This window comes from Humulus lupulus, chromosome 4 (genome assembly GCF_963169125.1).
Source record: "Humulus lupulus chromosome 4, drHumLupu1.1, whole genome shotgun sequence".
Lineage (NCBI taxonomy): Eukaryota > Viridiplantae > Streptophyta > Magnoliopsida > Rosales > Cannabaceae > Humulus > Humulus lupulus.
The window spans coordinates 246706145-246730783 of record NC_084796.1 but is presented as its reverse complement, the minus strand read 5'-3'; the positions used below and the strand labels follow the sequence as shown (position 1 = coordinate 246730783).

General features: G+C 30.9%; 3 protein-coding genes and 1 non-coding gene across 8 annotated transcripts; all 4 read right to left on the bottom strand.

Annotated features, from left to right (window-relative positions):
- Nucleotides 1-5642: 5642 nt before the first annotated feature.
- LOC133833331 (small nucleolar RNA U3) lies at nt 5643-5853 on the bottom strand. The gene has a single exon (XR_009892715.1). It is a non-coding gene; the product is annotated as a small nucleolar RNA U3 (small nucleolar RNA).
- An 882-nt stretch (nt 5854-6735) lies between these two features.
- On the bottom strand, nt 6736-10178 carry LOC133831580 (pentatricopeptide repeat-containing protein At4g32450, mitochondrial). Of its 3 annotated transcripts, none has more exons than XR_009892533.1 (3): nt 7869-10178; nt 7135-7204; nt 6736-7043 (listed from the first exon to the last, which is right to left on the bottom strand). XR_009892533.1 is itself a non-coding variant. In XM_062261947.1 (2 exons), the coding sequence occupies exon 1, from the start codon at nt 9906-9908 to the stop codon at nt 7881-7883; it is 2028 nt and encodes a 675-aa protein (XP_062117931.1). In that variant the 5' UTR covers nt 9909-10178; the 3' UTR covers nt 6736-7043; nt 7869-7880. The 3 variants fall into 3 exon arrangements, 1 of the variants encoding a protein (XP_062117931.1); XR_009892534.1 differs by having other exon boundaries at nt 6736-7038; XM_062261947.1 differs by lacking the exon at nt 7135-7204.
- Nucleotides 10179-13363: 3185 nt separating this feature from the next.
- Nucleotides 13364-18929, bottom strand: LOC133831579 (N-acetylglucosaminyl-phosphatidylinositol biosynthetic protein gpi1). 3 transcript variants are annotated; one of them, XM_062261943.1, is made up of 9 exons: nt 18550-18929; nt 17696-18058; nt 17436-17576; nt 17265-17350; nt 16938-17159; nt 15998-16492; nt 15009-15424; nt 13764-13857; nt 13364-13659 (listed from the first exon to the last, which is right to left on the bottom strand). In XM_062261943.1, the coding sequence occupies exons 1-9, from the start codon at nt 18721-18723 to the stop codon at nt 13545-13547; spliced, it is 2106 nt and encodes a 701-aa protein (XP_062117927.1). In that variant the 5' UTR covers nt 18724-18929; the 3' UTR covers nt 13364-13544. The 3 variants fall into 3 exon arrangements, with proteins under 3 accessions (XP_062117927.1, XP_062117929.1, XP_062117930.1); XM_062261945.1 differs by having other exon boundaries at nt 17696-18013; XM_062261946.1 differs by having other exon boundaries at nt 17696-18108; nt 18550-18615.
- A 2076-nt stretch (nt 18930-21005) lies between these two features.
- LOC133831578 (tRNA (cytosine(38)-C(5))-methyltransferase 2) lies at nt 21006-24633 on the bottom strand. Its single transcript, XM_062261942.1, has 10 exons — nt 24435-24633; nt 24200-24310; nt 23572-23665; nt 23340-23458; nt 23140-23262; nt 22700-23042; nt 22483-22577; nt 21975-22040; nt 21804-21868; nt 21006-21675 (listed from the first exon to the last, which is right to left on the bottom strand). The coding sequence occupies exons 1-10, from the start codon at nt 24507-24509 to the stop codon at nt 21597-21599; spliced, it is 1170 nt and encodes a 389-aa protein (XP_062117926.1). The 5' UTR covers nt 24510-24633; the 3' UTR covers nt 21006-21596.
- Nucleotides 24634-24639: the final 6 nt, after the last annotated feature.

Here is a 24639-nt window from a genome sequence, read left to right as displayed (position 1 = left end):
AAACTAGTTTTTGTTTTTATAACTTTTTATTAGATATCTGAACGTGTTGTCTTTACTTCAAAATGAATTTAGATGATTTTTAATACTTATTATTTAAAAAATACAGTGTCTTAATCGTTTATTAGACACTTATCCAAATGTACTAAAAATATAATAAAAAGATGGAACTAAAAACATACCAAAAGTTAAGTACAATAATATTATAAAATTACCAAAAAAAAATCAAATAGCACAAATTTTAAAAATTATATAATAAAATATATCCTCTATATAAAAAGTATGTAAATAACAAAAAATTTCGATTTTAACAATTTTGTTTGTTTGTAAATTTTAACAGAGTATTACAAATATTTAACGGAATATATTTTTAAAAATTATTAAAAATAGATATTTATTAATTATATTAATATAGATTTAAATATTATAAAATATAATTATTATAATAATATTTAATACAAAACTAAATATTAAATAATTATATTAATATAAATTTAAATATTATAAAATATCATTATTATAATAATATATGATACATAATCTTAATTTTTATAAAAATTTTATCATTGATATTTATAAAGAAAACATATTTTTTTATTACTTAATGTAACTTAACTAAATATATATTCAAACTGAATAACAACAAATATTATAAATACATTATATATAGGTATCGTGTGTGTAAAAATAGTAAGATTGTGTAACTACATACGAAATTATAATAATATTTATCTTTTATCAATAATAAACAAGTTTCTTCTCTAATTATAAATGTGTGATTTGAATAATATCATGAATGTTTTATATATTAAATAATGTAGTTTATGATCTAAAATGTTATCATATATTTTTCTTTTGAAAAAATCATAAGCAATGTTTAGGTTTAATTTTTATTTTAATATGCTTATGTCATTCTTTTATATATATATAATATTGTTTATTTATTTAAAATTTATATGATAATAAAACTTAATAAATATATTTAATAATTTTTTAAAATAAATAATAACAGCAGATTGCTTGCTCCTAGTAAAAAAAACACTAAAAAGTTACCAAACTCAACAAAAGGTGAAGTTGGGGACTAAAAAACAGAATGTAGTATTCTACTCAATTTTGCAAGGAGAAGAGAAAGGAGCTTAAGTATAGTATAGGCATAGTTTGCTAGTGAAGCACTCTCCGAGTGGGTATTTTCAAGGGAAATGCTCAATATAATGTGACCACAAGCTAAAGCTATGCTCGGATTAGTGTTTTACTCTAACATAATAGTAAGAAGAAGACTCATCAAACATAATTAAGATACTCTGTCTTAGACTATAATAATTTAGGATAATTCTTTGGTATGTCTCTATCATAAGATCGTTTTCTATTTCTGGTATTTTGAAAAATTATAACCCAATTTTTTTTTCATGACCGTGTAAATTATAGTTATGGTAGATATCCCACTAATTTTTGGAAAATTATGAATAATTTACAGTGCCAAGATCAGAGTTCAAATAGTCAATTGCACTCGTGAATATATATTTTTTTATACGCGTGGAAATCAGACAATTTGAACTTTAATTTGGGTACTGTAAATTATTCGAAATTTTCTAAAAATTGGTGGGATGTCTGTTATAATTATAATTTACACAAATATGAAAAAAAATAATTGAGTTATAATTTTTCAAAATACTCGAAAATAGAAAATCACCTTACGGTATGGGCATATTGTAGAATTATCCAATAATTTAATAGTCAAAGTATTCACTTCAAATATCCTAGTTTCCCTTTTTATATTTCAATTTGAATTTATAGCTATAAAAAAAAGTAGGGAATTATCTTACTCATTATAGGATTTTAGGTTAAGTTCCATGTCTTTGTAAATGGAGGTTGTCACTTTGTGAAGGGTGGATTTTTTGCATGAAAAAACACTATAAAGATTGTAATGTTAAAATTGATCAGTAAAAAAAATCTTGTGAACATAGGGTTTTTAAGCGATCTAACATTTCACTAAATGTTACTATTTAAAACGTATCTTTTAGTTATGAAATTGATTTTGTAAACATTTGTTACAAAATCAGTTTTATAAATCTCTGTTACTGACATGTAATGTATAATTTAGTTACAAATTATTTTGTACATGTTGTTTACAAAAGTGTCTTTCTAAAATTGATTATTTTGTAAATATTGTTTACAAAAAGAAAAAGAGTCTTTAATCTTTACCTTTTAGGCACTATGTATTTACGTTTTTATCACTCCATATTTTTGTAAAAGAAAAAAAAGTATTTTATTACGTATTTTTGTAATATAAATATAACTATTTACTTTTAAAATTAATGTATTTTTGTAAATTCTTTACAATTATATACCAATAATATAAAATAATTATAAAAATCACTTACAAAATTTTATTTACAAAAATATCTTGTTACGTCATCAAAAAATACCAGATTCTAAAAGTAATATACCTGAATTTGAAACTTTCCTGAAATCCCAATTTTCCCATTTTTCTGGGTTTAAAAAAGTAATATTTTGATTACTTAAAATGTTAATAAGTTACCAATTAGTTACTTTTTTCATGAAAATTTTATTTTTATAGCATATATTATTTTATATACATTTTGGTTACCTCAAATGCTTATTTTTTTAAACTTTTTTATCTTAAGACACTGATTAGTCATTTTGAAGTTATATTATGCTATCTTATTACTTAAGCTACTTTTACGTTGCCGATTAGTTAGTTTTTAAAAACTAATGAGTTACAATAAAATATAATAAATTACTATATAACTTATTATTAAAAATTACTTTTAGTATACTATACAATAATTTTTTTAAAGAAAAATTTTAATTCATTTTTAGTCACTAATGTAATTTATATGAGAGAAATAGTATTTTTTTATTAATCAAACAAAAAATAAACTTACAAGTTACTTTCGAATTATAATAATAAATACACATTTCAGTCTTTAACTATTAAGTTTTTATTGACCAAAATAAAAAGCAACTACATAGTTACTTTTTTAATACAATACAGAAATTACTTAATCCAATTTTTAAGAAACTTTTCCATTTTTTTAATAAATAAAGTTAAAAAGAAACTTAAACGTTATTGTTAAAACACAACACAAAAACTATCATATCCCCGTCATCTTCTCCGGCTTGTTATATACTTTTTGTTGTTGTTATATATTTTTTGTTGTTGTTCTTGTTACTTTTATAAATGGCTAAGGACCAATTTGTAATTATTCCAAATTATTTTTATGGTAATCAAGAAGTATGATATTACTTTTTGTTGCTCATTTTGTTAATTTTATTGATTGCAATCAAATTGAGGTAACTTAATTTATTTCACTCATATTATTTATTTGTTCTAGTACCGTACTACTTGTTATAGTTTAGTCATATAATTCTTCCACCCTAGTATATCACTCTTCATCTTGCCCAAAACAACCATATTATGTGATAGAACCGGTGAATAGACATGAATGATGATAACTGAATTTGATATATAATATTTCATCGAGAGACCAAAAGAGAGAACTTTTAGTTTGAAATTTTACATGTATGTTTAGCTCAATTTTGTCTGTAGTATATGAATGAATTATTACTATATACGTAGATATAAGATATATACGTGTATGTGTATGGACAGTATAAAATGAACAGAAGAAAGAGAACAAAGAATTTTTCTGGGCATGTATAGAATCCCTAAACAAATAAAAGAAAATTCCTGAGGAAAAGACAAGCCAAATGAAACAGGAAATGATTTCAGTTTCCACCCAAAGATTCCGACGACTAACATACGCCATTCGAAAACGATTTGATGTTTATAGAGTTCTGGTAGGTAGAAAGAAATTGCAAAGAAAAGAGAAAAATGATGAGTGAGATCTTGGCTAATGTTTCAGTTTTGAACACGATAATAATATGCACTAGAAAATGCCCAAATTGTATTATTTAGATGTGATGCTGATTTTTTTATGTTTAATATGTAGATGGATTATTCAGGACTTGAAATTGATCTTCAAGAGCATGACTCCAGCAGTTTTGAATGAGAATAATGATTTTGAGGATTCTGAAGATGAAAGTAGTGGTACTCAAGAGAGTGGTTCTTGTCTTCTTCGTGAATCTAAGTTTGATTCACAAAAGTTTCATAATTTGGCCATACAAGCTTTGATTAAGCATGACATGCCTTTCAAGTTTTTTGAATGTGTGGTATAAGATCAATATTTAGTTATCTGAATCCTGATATACAACTAATGTCACAAGAATCTGCAAAAGCTGATACCATTAAGCTGTTTATGAAAGAGAGGGCAATACTGAAGTCAATGCTGAAGCTAGCATTGACTTCATTGAATACTGATGCTTATATGTGCTTGACATGCCACTTTATAGATGAGAACTGTACAATGTGTTATGTGAGTGGGGACTTGAGACTAAGGTTTTTAGTATCACTTTGGACAATGCAGATTCTAATGATGATTATGTTCATATGTTGCAGACAAATTTGGTCGCTTAGGGGACAACTTGTAGGGAATGGTGATCATTTTCATATGCGATGTTTTGCAAACATATAAATTTGATTGTCCAAGAAGGATTGAAAGAAATTGATCAATCTATTCTCAAAATTAGAGAGAGTGATTTACACTATAAAAGTTGCCCTTCAAGACAAGAGTGGGAGAAAGTGGAAAAGATTACTTCTTTTATAGAAGTGTTTTATGGTTCTGCTCTGATGTTTTCTGGGACTAAGTCTCCAACTTCCAATTTGTAATGACTGCTATTTTTTTTGTGTTACATAACATTGAAACAGCACAAAGAAGGGAATGATGAGCACTTAAAAGCTACAGCAGATAAAATGTGGACAAAGTTTGAAAAGTATTGGTCTGAGGTTTCTACAACTCTGGCTATAGCAGTTATTTTCGACCCTCGATACAAATTGGCTTTTGTTGAGTTTTGCTACAAGAAGATTTATGGAGAAGATTCCCCTGAGATTTTCCATGTTAAGAACAAAAGTACACTCTTTGTTTGAAGAATACAAGTCAAAGTCTCCCCATGTTCAACCTTCAACTTCTGATCATTCAATGGACAAATTTAAGGCAAATTATTCTCTTTTTGGTTTTGATGTTCAATGTTCTGTGATGTAGGAATTTGAAGATGTGTTAGCTGCTGAGTTGGGAAGTAATGTCCAAAAATCTCGGTTGGAAATTAAATTAGTTTCTCTGTATGTTGTTTTTCTCACCTAAGTTTAGTGTTTACATATACTTATATAACTAATGTAATTATTATACTAAAACATTTTGTTGTATATATAAAGAGGGTGAAGCTGATTTGGACGAAGTTACAGTGGACATATTGAAGATGGGATTGAATGAAGAAACATCACCAACCTCCTCAGACTCTGTTGGGCCTTAAACTTTCTTTTGTGATGACACTATTTTAATGGAATTATTCCATGAGACTCTTTTTTCTTCCATTTATTATATACTATGTTATGCCAAATAAAGAGAGAGAGAGAAACAAAAAGGAGCTTGCTCTGTTCTTTCTCAAACATTAGCCGAAGAGACCATAAGATTAAACAAATACTACTGAGTAGACGAACCTTTGAAAATATGATGAAAATTATACTGATACATAACCACAGATAAAACATGAAAAAATAAAAGATAAGCCTGTCAGACAACCGTGGGACCACCCCAGCTAGAGGACTAGCTGAGAACGATCATCTACAGCCGTGATCATCCGAAGAAGATCTAGCCGTTAATCACGCTCTGATCGCACGGTCATGATTCATCCACCAGGTTTGGTTTCCTGTCTCCTTAGAACTCAAGGAAACAGAGGTACGAGCCTATAGAACAGATCCTGTTCAAGTAAGGTCGTGAACTAACACCCTAACGTTGGACTATATAAAGGTTAGCTATTTCTTGTTGACAGTCGATGTGGGACTCTAGTTCCATCTTAGCAACTAAGCACCAATATGGAACAAGTGGCTGCGTCACCTAGTGGAAGAGTGCTAGGTGTCACTAAAAGTGATGACTCATTACTAAAAATATAATTTAATTAGAATAGTTCCAGATAAAGTTGTGTTGGGTCCATTATAAATAATTAGGTTTTGTGTTTAAAGGTAAGATGTAAAAGTGTGATTAATTGACTCTAATTCAGTATTAATACATCATCTTAAGGCACTACGTATGTTAATTCACATGAACCAAGTGCAACTATTGACATCCTTCTCTTTTGGTTGTGAAATTTTTTAGAATATTCATTCAATTATAATCATTTTAACCAAAAACAACATATAAAAACACCAACACTGAATTTTTAATCCCCCAAAACATTAGGCATTCATGAATAAACAGTCACTATTTTTCTGGACTCTCTTTCAATATCAATGTCACATTTCCATCACTATATTTTTAAATTATTTTAATCTTTAGCCTCACACGTTTATTATAATTAATTAATGAAAATTTACTTTGAAGCAGTAAATTTTTAGGTGAAAAAAAAAGGAATAATCATAATGTTCATGTAATTGAGTTTCTCATTGTAAAGTTGTGGTTTGAACATTAGCCTTCAGAAATAGTAAGTTTGAATTCCCATTTTTTTACCACAACTGTTATCAATCGACTTCAATTCAATAGGCAAAAACACCTAAATGTTTCTCCAGTACCAAAGAGAACTCTGCTGCAATATCAATAACCAAATTCTTCAGTGTGACAAAACAGGGGCAATTATGTCCAGAAATTCTGAATATAGAGAGCATTAATGAAATGAAATATATTTATTAAGTCAGGCAGGTCAAAAATACAAGCAGGTTTTTCATTGCTACATGCCCTGTTATGGTATAATATCTACATCCAATTCGCAACAAACCAAAATTTTGTATGAATAAGAATATGGAGGATAAGCTTCAATGGCTGCAAGAATGGTTATCCGAAGAGATCTTTTCAGTTATACCATAACTGAAATGAAGGGAAAAAATTACAAAAATCACGTCCTGCATATGCCTTGACTTAATGGCAACGATGGCGATCTGTGAAGGACCATCGATCGCCATAGTAGATCCTAATCTGAAGAAGAGAAAAAAGTCAGAATCTTCTGATCCAGTAAATGAACAATCTTAGCACTAAAATGATAGCAAAGCAGACAACAGCTACTCACATTTTCTCAGTTAGGATTCCACTAATCGAAGCAGGCAATAGATGATTAACACATACCAAAACAGTTTGTCCTGAAGGTACACAGATCCATAACAATACATCAGTACAACATGTAAACACAAACAACAATACATTACGCAATAAAATGGCACAAGAAAAGCCTATAGAGGCAGAAGTTCCCATAAAACATCATGCCCAAGTTTAGGGGGAAAGAAAATCAGATGTATCCTAGCATACATAGCTTTGGATGGTAGACATTAAAGCTCAAAAGCCACAGTTGAAGTTTTTGGTTTATGTCATAAACGTTATACTAAACAAGAGAATATTTTACTTACATCAGTACAGAAATTACAACTCAGTCAAAATTTATATCAGGGTGATGATTTAGTAACTAACTGCCCAAACAATCTAACTCTCCATAAAAAACGCACACGCTTTCTTGATTTTATGTGGTCTTTTCTGTAGGCTTTGCACTAAAGAGCAATATTTTCAAGCATTTGTGTGCATTAATTACTCTCTTTAAAGTTCAAATTATGAGCTTTATGCACTAATTTAATTCGGACAAACTAAGGAAAGCAAAGCCATATTTTGTAGTCACGTTCAAACATTAAGTCTACATAGGAACAATATATTTTAGTCTTTTTTTAGCAAAAAAAAATATTGTTAAACATTTTTTTTGTTCCCTAAAAAGGGTCGAGATAATTACAGGAAATATTACTAAGATAAGTATAGCACCTCAATTTTTGTTCACCAATAATCCCGGCAAGAGCACAATCCATCTTTGAAGTGATGGAACCTCTTAGCATCACGCATGATGAGTTCTCTGCCGACTATCTTAGAAATGATCTTCAGTGCGTTATGACAATCACCACAAACCCGAAGATTCTTGATCACCCTAATAGGTGAACGTGCTGAGCTGCTGAGGAGGCCATAGGCAACAGCCAGTCTCTCACTGTGAGCAAGAAGAGCATCTTCCTTGCTTTCCTGATCTATGTCATGTAGCACAAATCTAGTCTCCGGTATATAACCAGCTTCTTTCATTTGTTCTCTCAAACCCCTAAGCTTGGCATAAATCTTATCATTCTCAGGATGAGAGGTATCACCTGCTCTATATTCATGGACTCGACTTCTTACTTCTAAAAGACTTGGATCTTTCTTCTTCTCTTTCTCTTTTACAAAATCAGAAGATTTCACTGGAATAAGGCCAGCTTTTGACTCCTTATCTAAGCGTGAAGGTTCTAGCTGCTCAACAAGCTCAGCACAACGATCACCAAGCTCTGTGTGCCCATGAACTCTGCACAAATTCATTAGGGCTTCCCAAATATCAACAGTAGGCTGCAATGGCATCTTCTCAATGAACTCCAAAGCTTCATCCAGATGGCCTGCACTTCCTAGCATATCAACTATACTGACATAATGATCCATCGCTGGAACAATGCCAAAATCTTTGCTCATTGACTCAAAATGCAACATTCCCTCATCAATATCTCCAGCAACACTGCAAGCGTAGAAAACCCCAATAAACATTTGACCATCGGGTTTCCGCCCTGCCTGCTTAAACTCAGTGAACATATCAATGGCGTCCCACCCAGAACCATTCTTGGCAAGCCATGTTATCATAATGTCCCACGATGTCAAATTGTGCTGTGGCATCTTGTTAAATACCAAGAATGCATCTTCCATAGAGCCACATCTTGAATATGTCTCTAGGATTCTGTTATAATCACTTACTTGAAGAGAAGGTTGTGACCTTATAATATCTTCATGAACAACTTTGGCCTCTTCTAGGGCTTTAGCCTCTCCACAGACCTGCATTAACAGTAAATATCTAGGCAAATCCACATGAATATGTTGTTTCTCCAACAATTTTAAAACCTCCACAGCTTCCTTGGCTTTCCCCTCCTTACACAGACCATCTAAGTCCTGAAGACTCACAACATTTGGGCTACTTTGGGGTGCTTCAACCAATGCCCCTTCAGGTAAAGGGTAACTTGGTACTTGAGGACCCGCCATAGTATTATGATAATAATTAGAGGTTGGCTGATGATTATGTTGATACTGTCCATAGACAGGGATCTGCTGATGCATTCCAGAGTTTCCCGCATACTGAGTATCCGGGCTTTGCTGAAACTGCGAAAATGATTGCGAATAATTTCCATTTGGAGCCCCCTGAAATCCCAAATTTCCTTGTGAACTAAACCCACCTGGGTTTTGCCTCATTTCACTCGATCCCACCTGATAAGAAGTATTTAAATTCTGCATATTTCCATTTCCTCCATTATTTTGAGCATAAAACCCACTAAAGTTCTCATTTTGCCCAGACTGGTTGTTAAAACTTCCAAAGTTAGAGCTCTCCCTATAAGCCCCGCCATGATTCTGGTACGCCCCATTTGAGTTTCGCGTCAAATCACTATCATTTTTTCCAAAATCTCCACTACAGTTACCATTATGGGAAACTGTACTTTCCACAAAACCATTTTTAGGGCCTTTTCCATAAAACCCATATGGAGCTGAGCCTTGTCCCCTCACTTTGTCCTCAAAATCAGTGAAGTTACGTCTCTCGCTCTGAAACCCACGAGGGTTTTGACCATATTCAGAAGAAACTTCCGTTTGATAGCCATTATCGACTTGGGAATCGACTAATCCGGCTGCAGATCTAAAATTTCTCAAAAGATAAATTTTTTTAAGAGAATCTGAAGCGTTTCGGGGAGAGCATACCTTTGATAACACCGTGAGAGAATTGAGCTTGAGAATTGTGGCTCTCTTAGTGTACATTTGAGGGTATAAGCCCTTTCTTGCTTCAAAGTTCAAAAACTTCGAAGAAGAGAGAGAAATATTCCGCCAGAAAAGAAAATGAGGGAGATAAGCCCACCTTTCTTCTTCGTCCTGAAACGTTGAATAGAGACAAGGAAAGCTTCGAAGGGAAAAAGTATGGCGGAAAGTGTAGTTGAAGCTTAAACCCCTACACTGGTCGTCTCGTCAGCCCTAAAATCGTTAAACCCTAATTTGGGTGAAACATATTTTAGATTCTTTTGCTAGGTTAGGGCACTCCAAATGTCACAAATGTTAAAATTGGATCAAATTTAATTTAACAAAAGGAGAAAAAAAATCTCTTGTAAAATTGACATCAAAAAATAAAAATTCTATTTTTGATAAATACTTAATAGAATTGACTAATTAATTTTTATATTGTTATTAATATTTTATTTATTTAAAAGTCGATTCTAATATAAGTTATTATGTATATATTAAATATTATTAATTGTTATAATTTTTATTTTCAAACATCATTACAAATAATATTTGTGCATAGTATTGAATATTAAGCTAGAATATAACATTAAGTTTTTTAAGCCTTTAAAATAAAAAACATATATATTTTTGTAAGTATTTACATAAAAAATATTATCGAAGAAATTTGAGAATTATATTATTTTTTAAATTAGAATAATTTTTATAATTTATAATTTATTCTCAAAATATTTTTCTATTGATTATCTAAACAATTTAAATAGCTAATTTGTTAATTTATATATATTATAAACCTTTTATTTGAGATATTACCATAAATAAAAGGGCCTTAATCACCTTTTATTCTAAATTTAGCATTATTGTTAGTATTTTATCATTTTCAATGTAAGATGTAAATTTTGTGTTAAATTAGTACAAAAAATGAGTCAATGTTATATTTGGCTCAATATTTGCAATTGTACTCTAATGCACAAGATATAAATTTAAAAAAATAAACAATTCATTTAATATTTATTAATAATATACAAAAATTAATTTGTTTTCATTTTTTATTGTAAAAAAAGTAATTAAAAAAGTAATATGGTTAGTGATTAATTGTTAACTAGTAAATTAGTGGCAATATGATAATAAAAAAAAGTGGCATTTATTGCTAGGCCAAATTTGGCTCATGCTATATCTTGTGTCAAATTTAATACAATTTTTAGCATGTGCTAAATTTGACACACTTTTTAGAACACCATTTGAAATGTACTTTTGTTAAAATGTGTTAAATATAAGAGTAAATGACGGTTAAAATACCCAATGTTTTCAAAATGTTACACTTTTATACATAATTTTTTTTTGCGGTAAATATACTCAATGTCTTCAAAATGTTACACTTTTATACTCAATTTTTTTTTGTAGTAAATATACCTAAGATTTTTAAAATGTTGCACTTTTATACCTAATTTTTAAAATTATTTTGAGAAATAATAAGAAAGTTAAGAAAAAATATATGATTTTAGTTATTTTTAAAATTTTAAATTATTTTCACTTTCAAAATAATAAAAGAAATAAGATTAGTAAAATTAATCAAAATAATTAAAAATTATATTTTTCCTATAAGTTTTAAATTGATGAAAATATATAAGTTTTTAATTATTTTTATTTGTTTTAATAAAATATTTATTAATGTTTAATTTAAAATAATTATTCTGAGAAAGAATATGAAAGATAAAATAATTTAAAATTTTATAAAAGAATTAAAATCTTATATTTTCCTTCATTTTTCTTATTAGTTATCAAAATAATTAAAAAAATAGGTATGAAAATGCAACATTTAAAAAAAAATTGAGTATATTTACCACACAAAAAATTGGGTATAAAAGTGCAACATTTTAAATATATTGATTATATTACTGCCAAAAAAAGATTGAGTATAAAAATGCAATATTTTAAAAACATTGAGTATTTTAGCCACCATTTACTCTAAATATAACAATGCACTACATTTTTGTCGCTCCATTAGTGCTACTCTTATGTTTTTGGCAGCACATTAGCATTAGTACATGAATAATCTAGAACAAATATAAAATATAAGAACTTATATACTACTTACTTTCACTTAATTTAGAGATATTAACAATTAGGTAGGCACGACAATATAGGACATAACATGATAACACGACTAAAAAACAATTGAAAATCAGCAGGTTTGAGTTTAACATAAATAGGTACAAGTTAAATTAGTTTAAGCACAATTAGACACAATTAAATTTCAAGTCAAAATCAAGTAAAACCTGATAAACACAATTCCTTTTACACTATTAAGTACAATTATAACATATATAATTGCTAAATGTATATATATATATATATATATATATATATGAATATGACTATGCACCGTATTTGAATTTGTTTATTAAACATGATCTTATAAACCACACTCTAAAAGTATCAAATTAAACATGATCTTTTATAAAACGAATCAAATAAGTCATAAAAGATTAACCAATTTATAAATAGATCGGGTTTAGGTTTTAGTTTTCGACACGATTAATAATTAAGTCGGGTTTGGGTTTAACACTTGCTTATAATACATATACTTCGACATGATACGAACACGGGCCTGTGAACACGAATTGCTAGTCCTACAATTAGGTATGGTAATGGAAATGAAGGAATAATAATAGTAACAACAATATCTTAGCAAAAAAAAAAATATAAACAATATAATACACATAGAATAGGAATTAAATTTATGATTAGATTCTTCGAAAATAAGATGATAAAAATAGAATGAGAATACTATCTAAGAAGATACTAAATTATAAAAATATTACAATTTGATAGCTTAAAACATCCAGCATTTTATATTGTGACTAATACAATTCAATATGAATTCCACATATTTCATTGACTTATATTGAATTACCATTAGGATGTCAATTAGTAATGATGTTTCTTTTTAGTGTTAAAAGTTATAGGTAACACAAACAAATAAATTAATTTTTAATATGTTTTAGGTATATTAGCAATATAAAAAAAATCAAAGAGCAAATTTGAAGGAATAAATAATTGGAGAGGTAAAAATTTAGTTGTTTTTTTTTACAAACAAAAATATTTAATTAATTAAGGTGTCAAAATGTTTGCTGCCCAACTTTTTTTTCTTCATTTTTTATTTTGTTCAACATAATTTATGATTAAAAGTAGATTATTTTTTAGCATGATAATCCTACCCGACAATGAACACTCTATTAGCAAATCAATTTCTAATTCATTCTTTTATACTTTTCCTACTCATAAGAATTATACTCAACCAATTATATTTCTATTTGGTTCACATTTTTGCTTAGTTTTTTTTTTTTTAACAAGTGCACCAATAAAACTTCCCTAGAGGTGACATTCTTACTCAATCACACACATATTTCTGTATTTTGCCAAGAATAATTGCACTCAAATTTAACTGATGAAATAAAAAAACATAACAAATAACAAAACCTCAACAGTTTTTCTTTGTTATAATACTCTAGAGAAAAAGAACTGTATATAATCTACACGGCCTCACACCTAGAATAGACTTCAAAACTGAATATAAAGAATCACAGCAAAAAAGTGGGAAGATCCATCAGTGAGCTAGAAGAATGGGGTAAATTTAAGAAAACACTCTCTGTTAGATCATGTCTGCGGCTTTGCCAAAATCGAATCACGGCAGAGGAACCAATACTGCTTGTAAGGGATGAACATCCATGGCATCGGTGAAGGAAGATCAGCCACCAAGGTAGACCCCATTCTGCATAAAAAATAGAAAAAGAAAGTTCAATTACAAAATTTTCTACTCAGCTATGGAAGAAACTAGAGGCAGACAGTAAAATTAAGCAGAAGATGTCAAGTTACCTTTTCCCAGTGAGGACCCCATAAGCTGAAGCAGAAATAGACGATCGAGAAATGCCCGAAAAAATACTTTTGTAGTGAGGCAAGACTACTTGTCCTGAAAGTTAAAAGTCCCATTATATGCTAGAAGAAGTAGCTTTAATGTGATGGAAGATGAGATAATTCATTAAAAACTAACTATTCGAAAGATAAAAATGCACTTCAAAGACAGTAGAGTGTATTAAGAACTTAAAAGAATTTGCATGCATGGGACATCCTATTGGCAGAAAGAACCGATGCATAAACTGAAAGTCGATCCCATAGACAAGAGTCAAATGACTCGTGTCTTTCAACTCGAAATGTCAGTTAGGTTTAACTCAATTCAGAAACGTAATTTAAATCCCTAGGTTTAACTGAGATTGGAAGCTAGAAAAAAGTTTAAGTAGGTCATTGAATAGAAGGTAATAGGAAATAGTGTACATAATATAATAATGTCTGTGTCTGGAGCTCTTTAACTAAAAATGTGTCAACCAAGGGCATGTACTTTGTGTGATCCTCACCTAGGGATGCTCATTCGATACGATCAAACATTTTTACATCTAACCAATCCAATCCAATTTAGCCTCAAAATCCAATCCAATCTACTTGTAATTTGATTATTGATTGTAATTGGATTTGAACAGTTACTTTAAATAAGTTTTTTGTCTTTTAAACTAAATTATTAAATTTTAATATTAAAGAGATTAACAAATAAAAAAACATTAAAAAAAACTAAACAATATTTAGTAATAAGAATACATTGTAGACCTTAAAATCACCACGTTAAATCCTCAACATGAAGTATTAAGTTTACAAAACAGCCATTAAAATTTAAAATTAATAAATCTCAAACTAATAACTAAAGTGCTAACGTAGCATCAAAACAACAATAATATCTACTAAATGACAGCCAATAAAACTAACATAATTAAATATATTTAAATTTAATATAATATATATAAAAAATATTTTAATAAAGGTTGGATTAGATTGGTTCCTAATTAGATTTTCACACTGCCATCCGCCAACCGATCCAATCCAATTGACATTCAACTTTTCAAATTCAATTGAATTGGAGTGATTCGGAGTAATAGGATTGGTTTCGATCCTGGGCACCCGTAGCCTCACCCACTGCATGCAGATATATTGAAAAATATCTTTTGGGAAAAGAAACAAGGGAAAGAAATAAACTCACCCCAGAAAAACAGAAGGGTGAAAAGGAAGTCTCACCTAGAGTCATGACGTTGCTGTGGACAAATGAAATCATAGAAGAAGCTTTTTCCTTGGTGATGTCCTTTTTCATCTGCAAGTTCTCAGAGGAAGAGTTGACCCCTTCTGAAGAATCACAGGTATCATACTGACATGACACTACATCAAACCATATGCCAGAGGGAAATCTTCTTGGCCGAACCAACCGAAGAAAACCTTCGACATATGGCGTAGCATGAATAACTGACATAGCAACTCTAATAAACATACATATGAGGCTTATGGTTGTGTCCAAAATACTAAAGAAGATATAGAAAACAGAAGTTGTTGGCAGTAAAAGCAGGAGTGGTGTAAACAGAAGCGATCCAACAATGTGCTGCTTCACAGTGTAGTCATAGCTGTCTAATCTATTTCGAAGAGGATTCCATTTTTGACCCCTGGCAAACAGATACAAGATATTTTAAACAAAAATTGAAAAAATAAAACAATCACTGTAACTGAAGTGGGTGGGAATGTATTTACATATTATGCAATAGTTTCAAGGAATTTAGTGAGGTTTTGTGGCCATGAAATTGACATCTCAGTGGTTTACAGTTTTACAGTACGAGTAAACCAGAAAAAACCCAATATTCCACGTCTTCACTAAGCAGAAAAAAGGAAGGAGAGGAGGTGTTGTAGATATCATATCCTTTGTGTTCTTTCTAACTACTCTATAAATGTTCAATTTTTTAACAAAACTATTGTTTCATAAAACATTATGCAACAAAATTGTTTCCAAAAACCGGTCACCATCACTATTCTGACAGCCTGATAATCAACAGTCCACTTTCGAATTATGAATTAAGTTCCATGCTAGTGGCTAATTATATGCTAAAAGCTAAACTTTCTTATCAAATCTAGCTAATCGATCAGATAGAGAAAAAAGTCCACAGTATAAGAACAAGAGCTCTTACCTAATTGTGCCTCAGAAAAATATGGTTATAGAAAGAGAGGGAGTCACAAGAAAGTACCTGAAAAGGCGCCACAAAGATGCTATTGCTTGTATCTGAGTTGAATACAAAAGTGAGATCACGCAATGGATACTTGACACATGTAACGTTGCTAGAGCAATCAAATCTATGATCAAAGCAGCAGGTAAAGTCACACCAAAAATGATACTCAAGATAGCAAGGCCTTTAATTATAAAGATGACATCAAAACCCATGAAGATCCAAAGAGTTGACCAAATCTGCACTGTATTAAGTGAAACCGTGCCAAGTACTGCTGCAAGTTCTGTGTTTAACTTGAAACCTGCAGGGACCCCCATCAACCACACACAACCTGAACGCAATAACTTGTTCATAATTTCATCAGCAACGTTAACAACCCAGAAGCTGGCAGATTCAGCATGAAACAGCAGTACAAAACCAATCAAATTTCCAAGAAAAATATCAGCGGCTAAACTTGACCACATAGAATGCCTCCGCAAAGCAGCTATCTCCGCATATTCCACACATGATAAAGACCTTGATTAATAAAAAAGAAATAATTAGTCAATGCGTGAAATGAAAAAAATGAAATGAATTAAAGTGAAAGCATGAAAAAACAGAAACTAAAACATTAAACAGTCCCAGCAGAATAAATATAGTCATTAAAAAGCTTCCTAGTCTATATATAACAAAAATAACTGCACTCCCTATCATTTAGTCTACTATTTCCCCTCCTGCCCTTCCATAGCAAATATCCACAAAGTCTTGTTTGATGAAAAGCAGGAAACAAAAAGTCATCAACAAAACAATAAACATACGAGTTTTGTGTTAAGAACAATACTTATGCTTCATAAAAAGATGAAGAAGAGACCAGATATCTAATAATGGATGCAATTTTTAAATTTCATCAAACTTCCAATCAATTAAAATGGCATCCGATCCCAATATAGCAAAATACACCTTAAATGATAGAATTTATTACCTAATGCCCCTATCTTGAAGGAAGATTGGCCAGTACAAGATTTGAGAGCATCGAATTCTAATATTTAACCCAGCCGTGTGGAATACCTTGGTTGATGTAATGTATATCCATGAGGTTGATGTGTAACTCAAGAGCCTGTAAAGGGACTGAAGACTGATATAAAGTACAGAGGACATTGAAGCCACAGACACAGCAAATAGATGCCACAAGAAGGCAAAATTCCTGAAAATGACAACATATGTTTGCATCACTTGCAGATTGACAGGATATGAATAGGAGACAGGAAAAGTGACATTCATGAAGAAAAACATGTGAAGAGAATAATACCAAGAAACAGATCTTTTCACATCCAAATGTCTCCTGAATAAGACCCTAGCAGCTGTGGCACAATTAATAGCCAGAATGGTAGTGTCCTGTATTTAGAATATAAAGAAGCATTAAAAGACAAATGCAGGTCTTCAAGCACCCAAAAAAATAATAATTTAAAAGGTTGTTTACCAAGTCACAAAGTGGCTGCTTCTGGTGAAGTGCTTCAACCCATTTGGGCTTTCTGAGAGGAGCTTTCACTTGTTCATATGAACTCCAAGAATGTGATGAGAAATGGTGAGATCCATATGCTGGTGTCTCATAAAATATAAACTGGATTTGTTCAAAACAAAAGAACTGTCTTAGGAACCAGTCAACAACAACAAATTATTCTTTAAATGAAGGAGTACTGTAAAAAAAAAGTTCATCAGTAGTATCCATGACTTACATACGTGAACATCACAATGCGATACTATCTGACCATTCCAATGAATGTGATGCAATTTAGGAATGCTAAAAATGTCTCTTCCAAACTTTTCATGAGAACAAGAAACAAGCTGGATCCAACTATTTCCCTTAGAAATCTGTCTATCTTGTTCTACAAACCCATCAAGTTTATGACACTCGCAAGACCATCGTCCAAAGTTCTTTCCATATATATCTCGACCAGACTTCGACTCATCATCTTCTCCCCTTCCAACTCTTGACAATTCGCCATTGTTGCCAATGCCAACAGCAAAATGACCTAATAAAGTGAGCCCTGATTTATCCTGTAATGACATTGGCATTTTTTCGTTTGTTTCATGGAGAATTCCCTGATAGAAAATAGTTTCTAGTCATCAGTGCCACAAAATAGAGCACGAAACTAAAAACGCATTTCACAGCCAACAAAAAAGATACAGTTATTTTGCCAACAAAGACAGCATACAGTTAATACGCCAACCGAAGCTAAACTATCCTCTCTCTCTTTTCAAGAGGCCCTTAAGCTCGACCAAAATTCAATTCTTCAATGAAAATGTTGCATTTTTACTTACTGTTATATAATATGATTTGAATGTTAATAATAATACAATATGAATCATTTACTTTGTTCTCCATTTCTTCAAATGCAACTAATTGTGATTATGCTTACATTTACCAGAAAGAAAGAAAAAAAAATATAAAACGTATTCAGTAAATTAAAAAACACATGAACGAAATAAATTAACTCTCAAATTTATCAAAACATATACTGAAAAGAAGAACCATGTAAATTGCAATTAATGTTATAAAAAGAAAAAAGAACACATAGCCACGGATTTGATACCTCGAGCCCAGGTTCCAAACCAGAAAGCGAAGCATCACTGGTGGCAAAGGCCACTACAACGTCGAGATAATTGGAAGAGGAAGAAACGAACCAGCCGAACAAGAAGTATTTAGAGGGCGATGTTGCGTTTAGGGAGAGCTCCTTCGGCCACCAAACCCTACACTTCCTTCTCATTTTCACCGTCAAATCACGACGACGACGACTCGATCGTTGCCATTGCCGGAGTTCAGTTACGGCCAGCTAACGGCGGCGACAACGGCGTAGAGAGAGATGAATGACGAAACGTTGGGAACCGAGAGAAGAAGGTGTGATTCAGATCGATGCGCTCAAGTTGAGAACTTGAGGACGAGTTCTTTCACAGTGGGAGTTCGAATTGGATACTGTCTTCTCTGCAACGAGGAATGACGATGAACAAAACGGTGCGTTGTGAGAAGCGTCTACTAGATGGGCTTTCAGGCCCGTTCAAAAAGGCCCACTTGAGGAAAAACTTTTAAGAATACCCGCTTCTAATGTTTCTTTGATTTATACCTATTTTTAGTAAAACTTTTCAAATGTACTAAGCATGATTGAGAAATCTTTTTGAAAAAGAATGAACTAAGGCTATGTTTGGTATAAAGGAGGAAGATCAGGATAGATGGAGAGGATATCAACTCTTTGTTTGGTATTAATTATTAAAATTACTATATTATATTGTTTAATATAAATATTATTAATCATTCAAATATGGAAGGATTGACTTCTCCCTACCAAACATAATGCAAAGGTTAAAGATGCATAAGCAAGTTATCCTTATTTTGTTTGAATGCAATCTAATAATTTTGAGCTTTCCCTATATAATGAAATTAGACTATAAGTTTAGGATCAAAAATGTATTTTGGGTTATTACAAAGCATATGAAGTGTAGTGACTAGTGATTACATTTGATAATACATATTTATTAAACAAGTTTGATATACACTTGTCCTTGTTGAAGTAGATCATCACAATCAATTTAATTAGGATGCTGATTTGCAAAAATATTATACTTTCTTAAATTTTATGGCAAAATTTTAAAAAATATGAGAAAAATCTAGTAACTAACAAAAACGTGGAAAAGCTAAACCCATAACTTAATAAAAAAAGTCATATTTTTGCAAAGATTTTATATAAAATCATAACATCTGTAATTTCCTCTTAATATTAAGTGAGACTATTAACACATTTACTTTCATATTTAAGACACTTTAGCTATGTTAACCTCTGAATGCAATAATTACTAATCAAAACAAAGTAAACGAAGAAGAAAATTGAGATTATACATGAGAAGTTAAGGGTCTGATTGGTTCGCGATTAGAAAACTGTATTTTTGAAAAGTGGGATTCTGAAATGAAAATATGAATTTAGTGACTGAAAACATGTTTCTGAAAATGTGATTGGTTTAATGTCAGTAAACTGTTTTTGAGTTTTAAAAAACTGAATCTGTGATTGAGATTAAATTTGAAAATATAACAGAAACTGAATATGTGATTGGTTTAGCTGAAAGTAAAATTTAATTATATTGATAAATTAAAATTTAATAATAGTGCATTAATTAAATTCATAACAATATTGCATTGTCATTAACTTTGATTTTTTTTATATTAAAGTTATATTTTTTTAGGACATGATTGATTAGTGATTTAAAAATTGTATTTTGAAAAAGTATGATTCTGAATAAATAATCTAGATTTAGTGTCTGAAAGTATGTTTATGAAAATGTGATTGAATGTATTGTCTGTTAACTATTTTTTAGTTTTATAAAATTGAATAATTTTTTGGTAGAAAATCTAAAAATTGAATATGTAATATATATATATTTTTATTTTTGGTATAATAATAATTGAAGTGAAAATATTTTTTTATTTATTTGTTGTAATTTTTATTTGATCAATGATTTTTTTTAGCAAATATATTGTAAATTAGAATTAAATTAGAATTAAATTATATTCTGTTATATAATTTTATAATTAATTATTTTACTAAATTTATATAGATAAAAATTTTAAAAAGTAGATTGACTTGTAAAAATGACAAAAGAAAAAAAATCAAGACTATAAGAAAAATAAAAGAAAATTAGCAAGATTTTTTTTTTTTTTTAAATAGTAAGATTATACTGAAAACATTAAGGGGTTAATTGGTAGTTAATTCAAAAATATAATTTTAGAAAATTATTTTCAAATCAAATGATTTGAAAATATTGAATTTAAAAATAAATTATAAATTTTTGAGATCTTGAATGGTTGGGTGTTTTTAAAATTTAAAATCTATAGAATAGAAAGAAAACAACAATTTGTTGTTTTCTCTTTTGCTGAAGGATTTTAACTTAGTTTTCAAAAATGGTTTTTTTTATTTTCTAAAACAAGTGTGCCAATCAAGTTTTCATTTTTTAAAATTTGAAAATGATAAAACTGTTTTTGAATCCCCTACCATTCACACCCTAAGTGGCTATCAATCCTACAAACCAATTAAGAAAATTAAAAATAGTGTTTATAATTCTTACACGAAGAAAAAATTAAAAAGAGCATGGAGTATATTCATCAATGATTTGGATTTTCAAGACAATGCATGATTAAATAGTTTATATGAATTGAGACATCAATGGGTTCTTCTTGCCTTTGTCAAGGACATATTGGGCTAGAATTTGATATAAAGTCATGTGGTCTCGATGGTAGAGGGCTGAAAATGGAGTCATGTGGGTGTGTTATGCCAATACTTTGCCCATGAGCTCATTGTTTGAGTTTGTCTCCCACAAAACATCTCAAGTACGTCTCTGTTCCACAATTTACCACTTGGGAGTCATGTGGCCATGCCTTGCAACCTGAATGACTCCATCCAAAATCGACCTCGGGTATAAGTTTGGTTCTTTGATTTCGATAGAGAGTAGAGTCGTGCCGAGGTAGAGAAGCTGAGACTCAGTTTAAGCCCAGTAAGAGCTACCCTGCTTCTTGTGAGTCTTTCTTCTAGATAAAATACAAAAAACATAACAGGTATGCCTTGATGAAATGCCCTCACAAACATGCAACCAATAATCATGACGATTCAGCAAATAAATATTGCAGTAGAGGAGAAACCACTGCTATGCTTAAACCGTTCCCAAGCAATGCATAACTGAAACACAGAATAATTAATTATTAAATTTACTGGGAAAAAGAAAAGAAACATATATTTTTTTTATATAGAGTAACACTAAAGAAAATACTATTACTATAATCAAATGTTAGTTGTAAAGGGCAAACCGTTGTCTAAGGCTTATGTGTTGTGGAAAGTCGAAATCTTCAGGAAAAGAATGCAAATTAGCAACCTAATTTGTCCGGGAAAGAAAGAGAGAATGGTTTAACATAAACTTTATCGAAAAGAATTCAAGGGAAAAACAAATAAATCTGAAAAGGTAATAGATATCAACATACCTCCCTAGGGGTAAAATATCTTAGACCTTGTTCCTTCAACGGAGATGATTTACCCTTTTTCTCAGGCTGCAGAACCATTATCATATAGATGAGTGACATATGTAAACTATAACATGAATTCAACAAGTATATGAGTAGGTAAAGTAAAAGAATGACTCGCTGAACTGCAGAAATTTAGTACTAGAAATAGACTTTACATCAACTATCATTTCCACAATCAAAGGTAATATTTAATTATATGTTAGATCAAACCACTATGGTGCATCACCTACTAGAGATAGTGACAGTGGAGATAATTGCAAATTGAATTATATTTTGTGCAAGCACCTAACAAATATAAGAAGAAGAAAAAACTACCTAACAGGTATAAGATAAAAGAAATTGAAATTCTAAATACACAAAATTCTCAAGTATAATACAGAACTTGAAACGTTTGCGTTACTTTTATTACAATAATCAATGCATAGTCTTAACAGCTGAATTCAGACATAATTCCATGAAATCTTACCAGGACAGTTGCTAAAAGGGAGCCAGTACCCTTCACATATCGGTAATAACTTTTTGTAAAGCAACAACAGCGCTGTGAATCAGGATAGACAATATCTAAGCATGGTTAAGAATTTCGCAACATACTGTATGCATGTATAAAGAGGCTTGACACAGAAGTATTCATTGAAAATTAGTACTACAAAGTATTATCAATCATAGAGAAGAATAAAGGATACCCATAGCACTTCCCCACCTCTCTATCAAATTTAAAGGGACAAAATACTGTTCTAAGGAGCTAATATCATGGCCATCTCCTTTATCATCTGTTTCTGGAGCTCCAAAATCATCCTTTGCATTAGTACTTTCCAAAGAACTGGATACAGGTTGCTGGGTAGTATTCTTGAACTCAAGGAAGCTTTCTATTGGCTTACAAGATTGGATCAACTTATCCATGCTCTCTTGTGTTTGATCAAGTTCGCACAAAGCTACTTCATCAGCATGCCCAAACAGTGGGCTCGGAGATTGAAGAAGTTGATTATCAAAATGTGGGATTTGAAATGATAACGGTTTCCTCTTTGCCTATGTAGGAAATTAATACAAGTTGAGATGATATACTAGACAAATGCTGTATTTTAAATTTTCAAAATGACTAGGAACCTCTGAGAAAAGAAGCTACCAGACAAAAATAGCGTGGCCTGGAATAAGGCACACCAAATTGTAAAGGGGTCAATATAAACTCTTGTGTGACAAAATCAGCCTTTACCAATATCTCTATCATTCTCGCATGTGTATCAGACGTCTGGAATCAGAAAACGAAAATTGGCATTAAAAGATGAGCCCACAAATCTTATTATGAGAAATGATTTATGAACCAACCTCAAACCCAACAACATTCTCTACAAATAACATGGTTGGAGGATGTGAAGTGTCTCGAATCAATTCAAGAATATTGAGAAATGAAAATGCACGAGGATCATTGGATTGTTTCTGGAGACCTGCGAAGAAGTAGCTCAAAAGTCATCACTAGAAACACGAAACACATATTAAATACAGAATAATTTGTTTGCAACAGAAAAAGGAGTTGAAGATTTAAGAAGAAATGTGTGACCTTGTCGAGTGTATGGCTGGCAAGGAGGAGAAAGAAGCCATGCATGAGCTCTATAACTGTCCAGATCAGTAGCAGTCAAGCTCTGAATATTACCCTGTTCATAATTTCAGGAATTTGAATTTTAGTAGTCATTAATATTATTATAAAGAAGAGTACTAACAGCGCTCTATTTCTTACTTCAATCTTAGTTGCTTGATATGTGCACTCCACTAAAAGAGTGAGTGTTGCTAGCATTTTACACTTAGGAAAAACAAATACCATGTCCAGAACTAATTTAAATCCCAAACAAGAAAACTTAAAAACTATAGCACACCCTTCACACCTAACACCTCATATTAGCCCCAATCTTCTTTGTTAATTGGTTGTCTTCTAAGAGGCAGAACCCAAAAATATTAAAATCAACAACACATAAGGTCTAAACTTTACAGCCATTACAAAATGGGTTAAAAGCAATACAAAAAAGGCTCCATACCCTTGTGTCACCAATACACTGCAAAATTTTCCAAAAAGGCAAACAGACTGTAAATTGCCTAAAACCAGAAATTTCATATTTTCAGAAAGAAACCAACTAAAACTATGTATTATTACTATCCGCAGACTATGTTAACTCAAAGAATAAAGAAAAAACCTGATGGGGACGGTGACCAAAGTTATATTCATACACATCGTTTGCCTTGTCATTAATGTCGAAGGCTTCCACAATTTCAGCATTCACTCCCGCCCTAGTCAGTGAGTACCTCTAATAACAAAGCAGAAAGAAAAGGAAAGAAACCAATTCATCCCTAAAGTGTTCAAATGATCTGAGAATCACAACTAGAACCGAATAAAAATTATAAAACAGAATGGGGTGAGTATATATCTACCATTCCTCCGATGCCGCTGTAGAACTCAAGGGCACGCCATGGTTGGTCTGGGTGCTTAGGAGAGTGGTTCTCCATTGCCGCCGTCTTTCAAAGGCCAAGCCACAACCGGCGTCTCTGAAGATCAAGGAAAACCGAGACTCGGCTTTCTCCAAGGTTTTTCGCAGAACTATTTGAAATGGTTCCTTGGCAAAGGAATACATAATTT

Coding starts and splice junctions, on each gene's coding strand:
- LOC133831580 (XM_062261947.1), bottom strand. CDS start 9,908: ATGTACACTAAGAGAGCCACAATTCTCAAGCTCAATTCTCTCACGGTG.
- LOC133831579 (XM_062261943.1), bottom strand. CDS start 18,723: ATGAGAAGGAAGTGTAGGGTTTGGTGGCCGAAGGAGCTCTCCCTAAAC. Junction 18,059..18,549: donor GTTTGGAACCTGGGCTCGAG/GTATCAAATCCG, acceptor ATTTTCTATCAG/GGAATTCTCCATGAAACAAA. Junction 16,493..16,937: donor CTTCAAGATAGGGGCATTAG/GTAATAAATTCT, acceptor TTATTAATCAAG/GTCTTTATCATGTGTGGAAT.
- LOC133831578 (XM_062261942.1), bottom strand. CDS start 24,509: ATGGAGAACCACTCTCCTAAGCACCCAGACCAACCATGGCGTGCCCTT. Junction 23,459..23,571: donor CCAGCCATACACTCGACAAG/GTCACACATTTC, acceptor ACTTCTTCGCAG/GTCTCCAGAAACAATCCAAT. Junction 21,869..21,974: donor GATATTTTACCCCTAGGGAG/GTATGTTGATAT, acceptor CGGACAAATTAG/GTTGCTAATTTGCATTCTTT.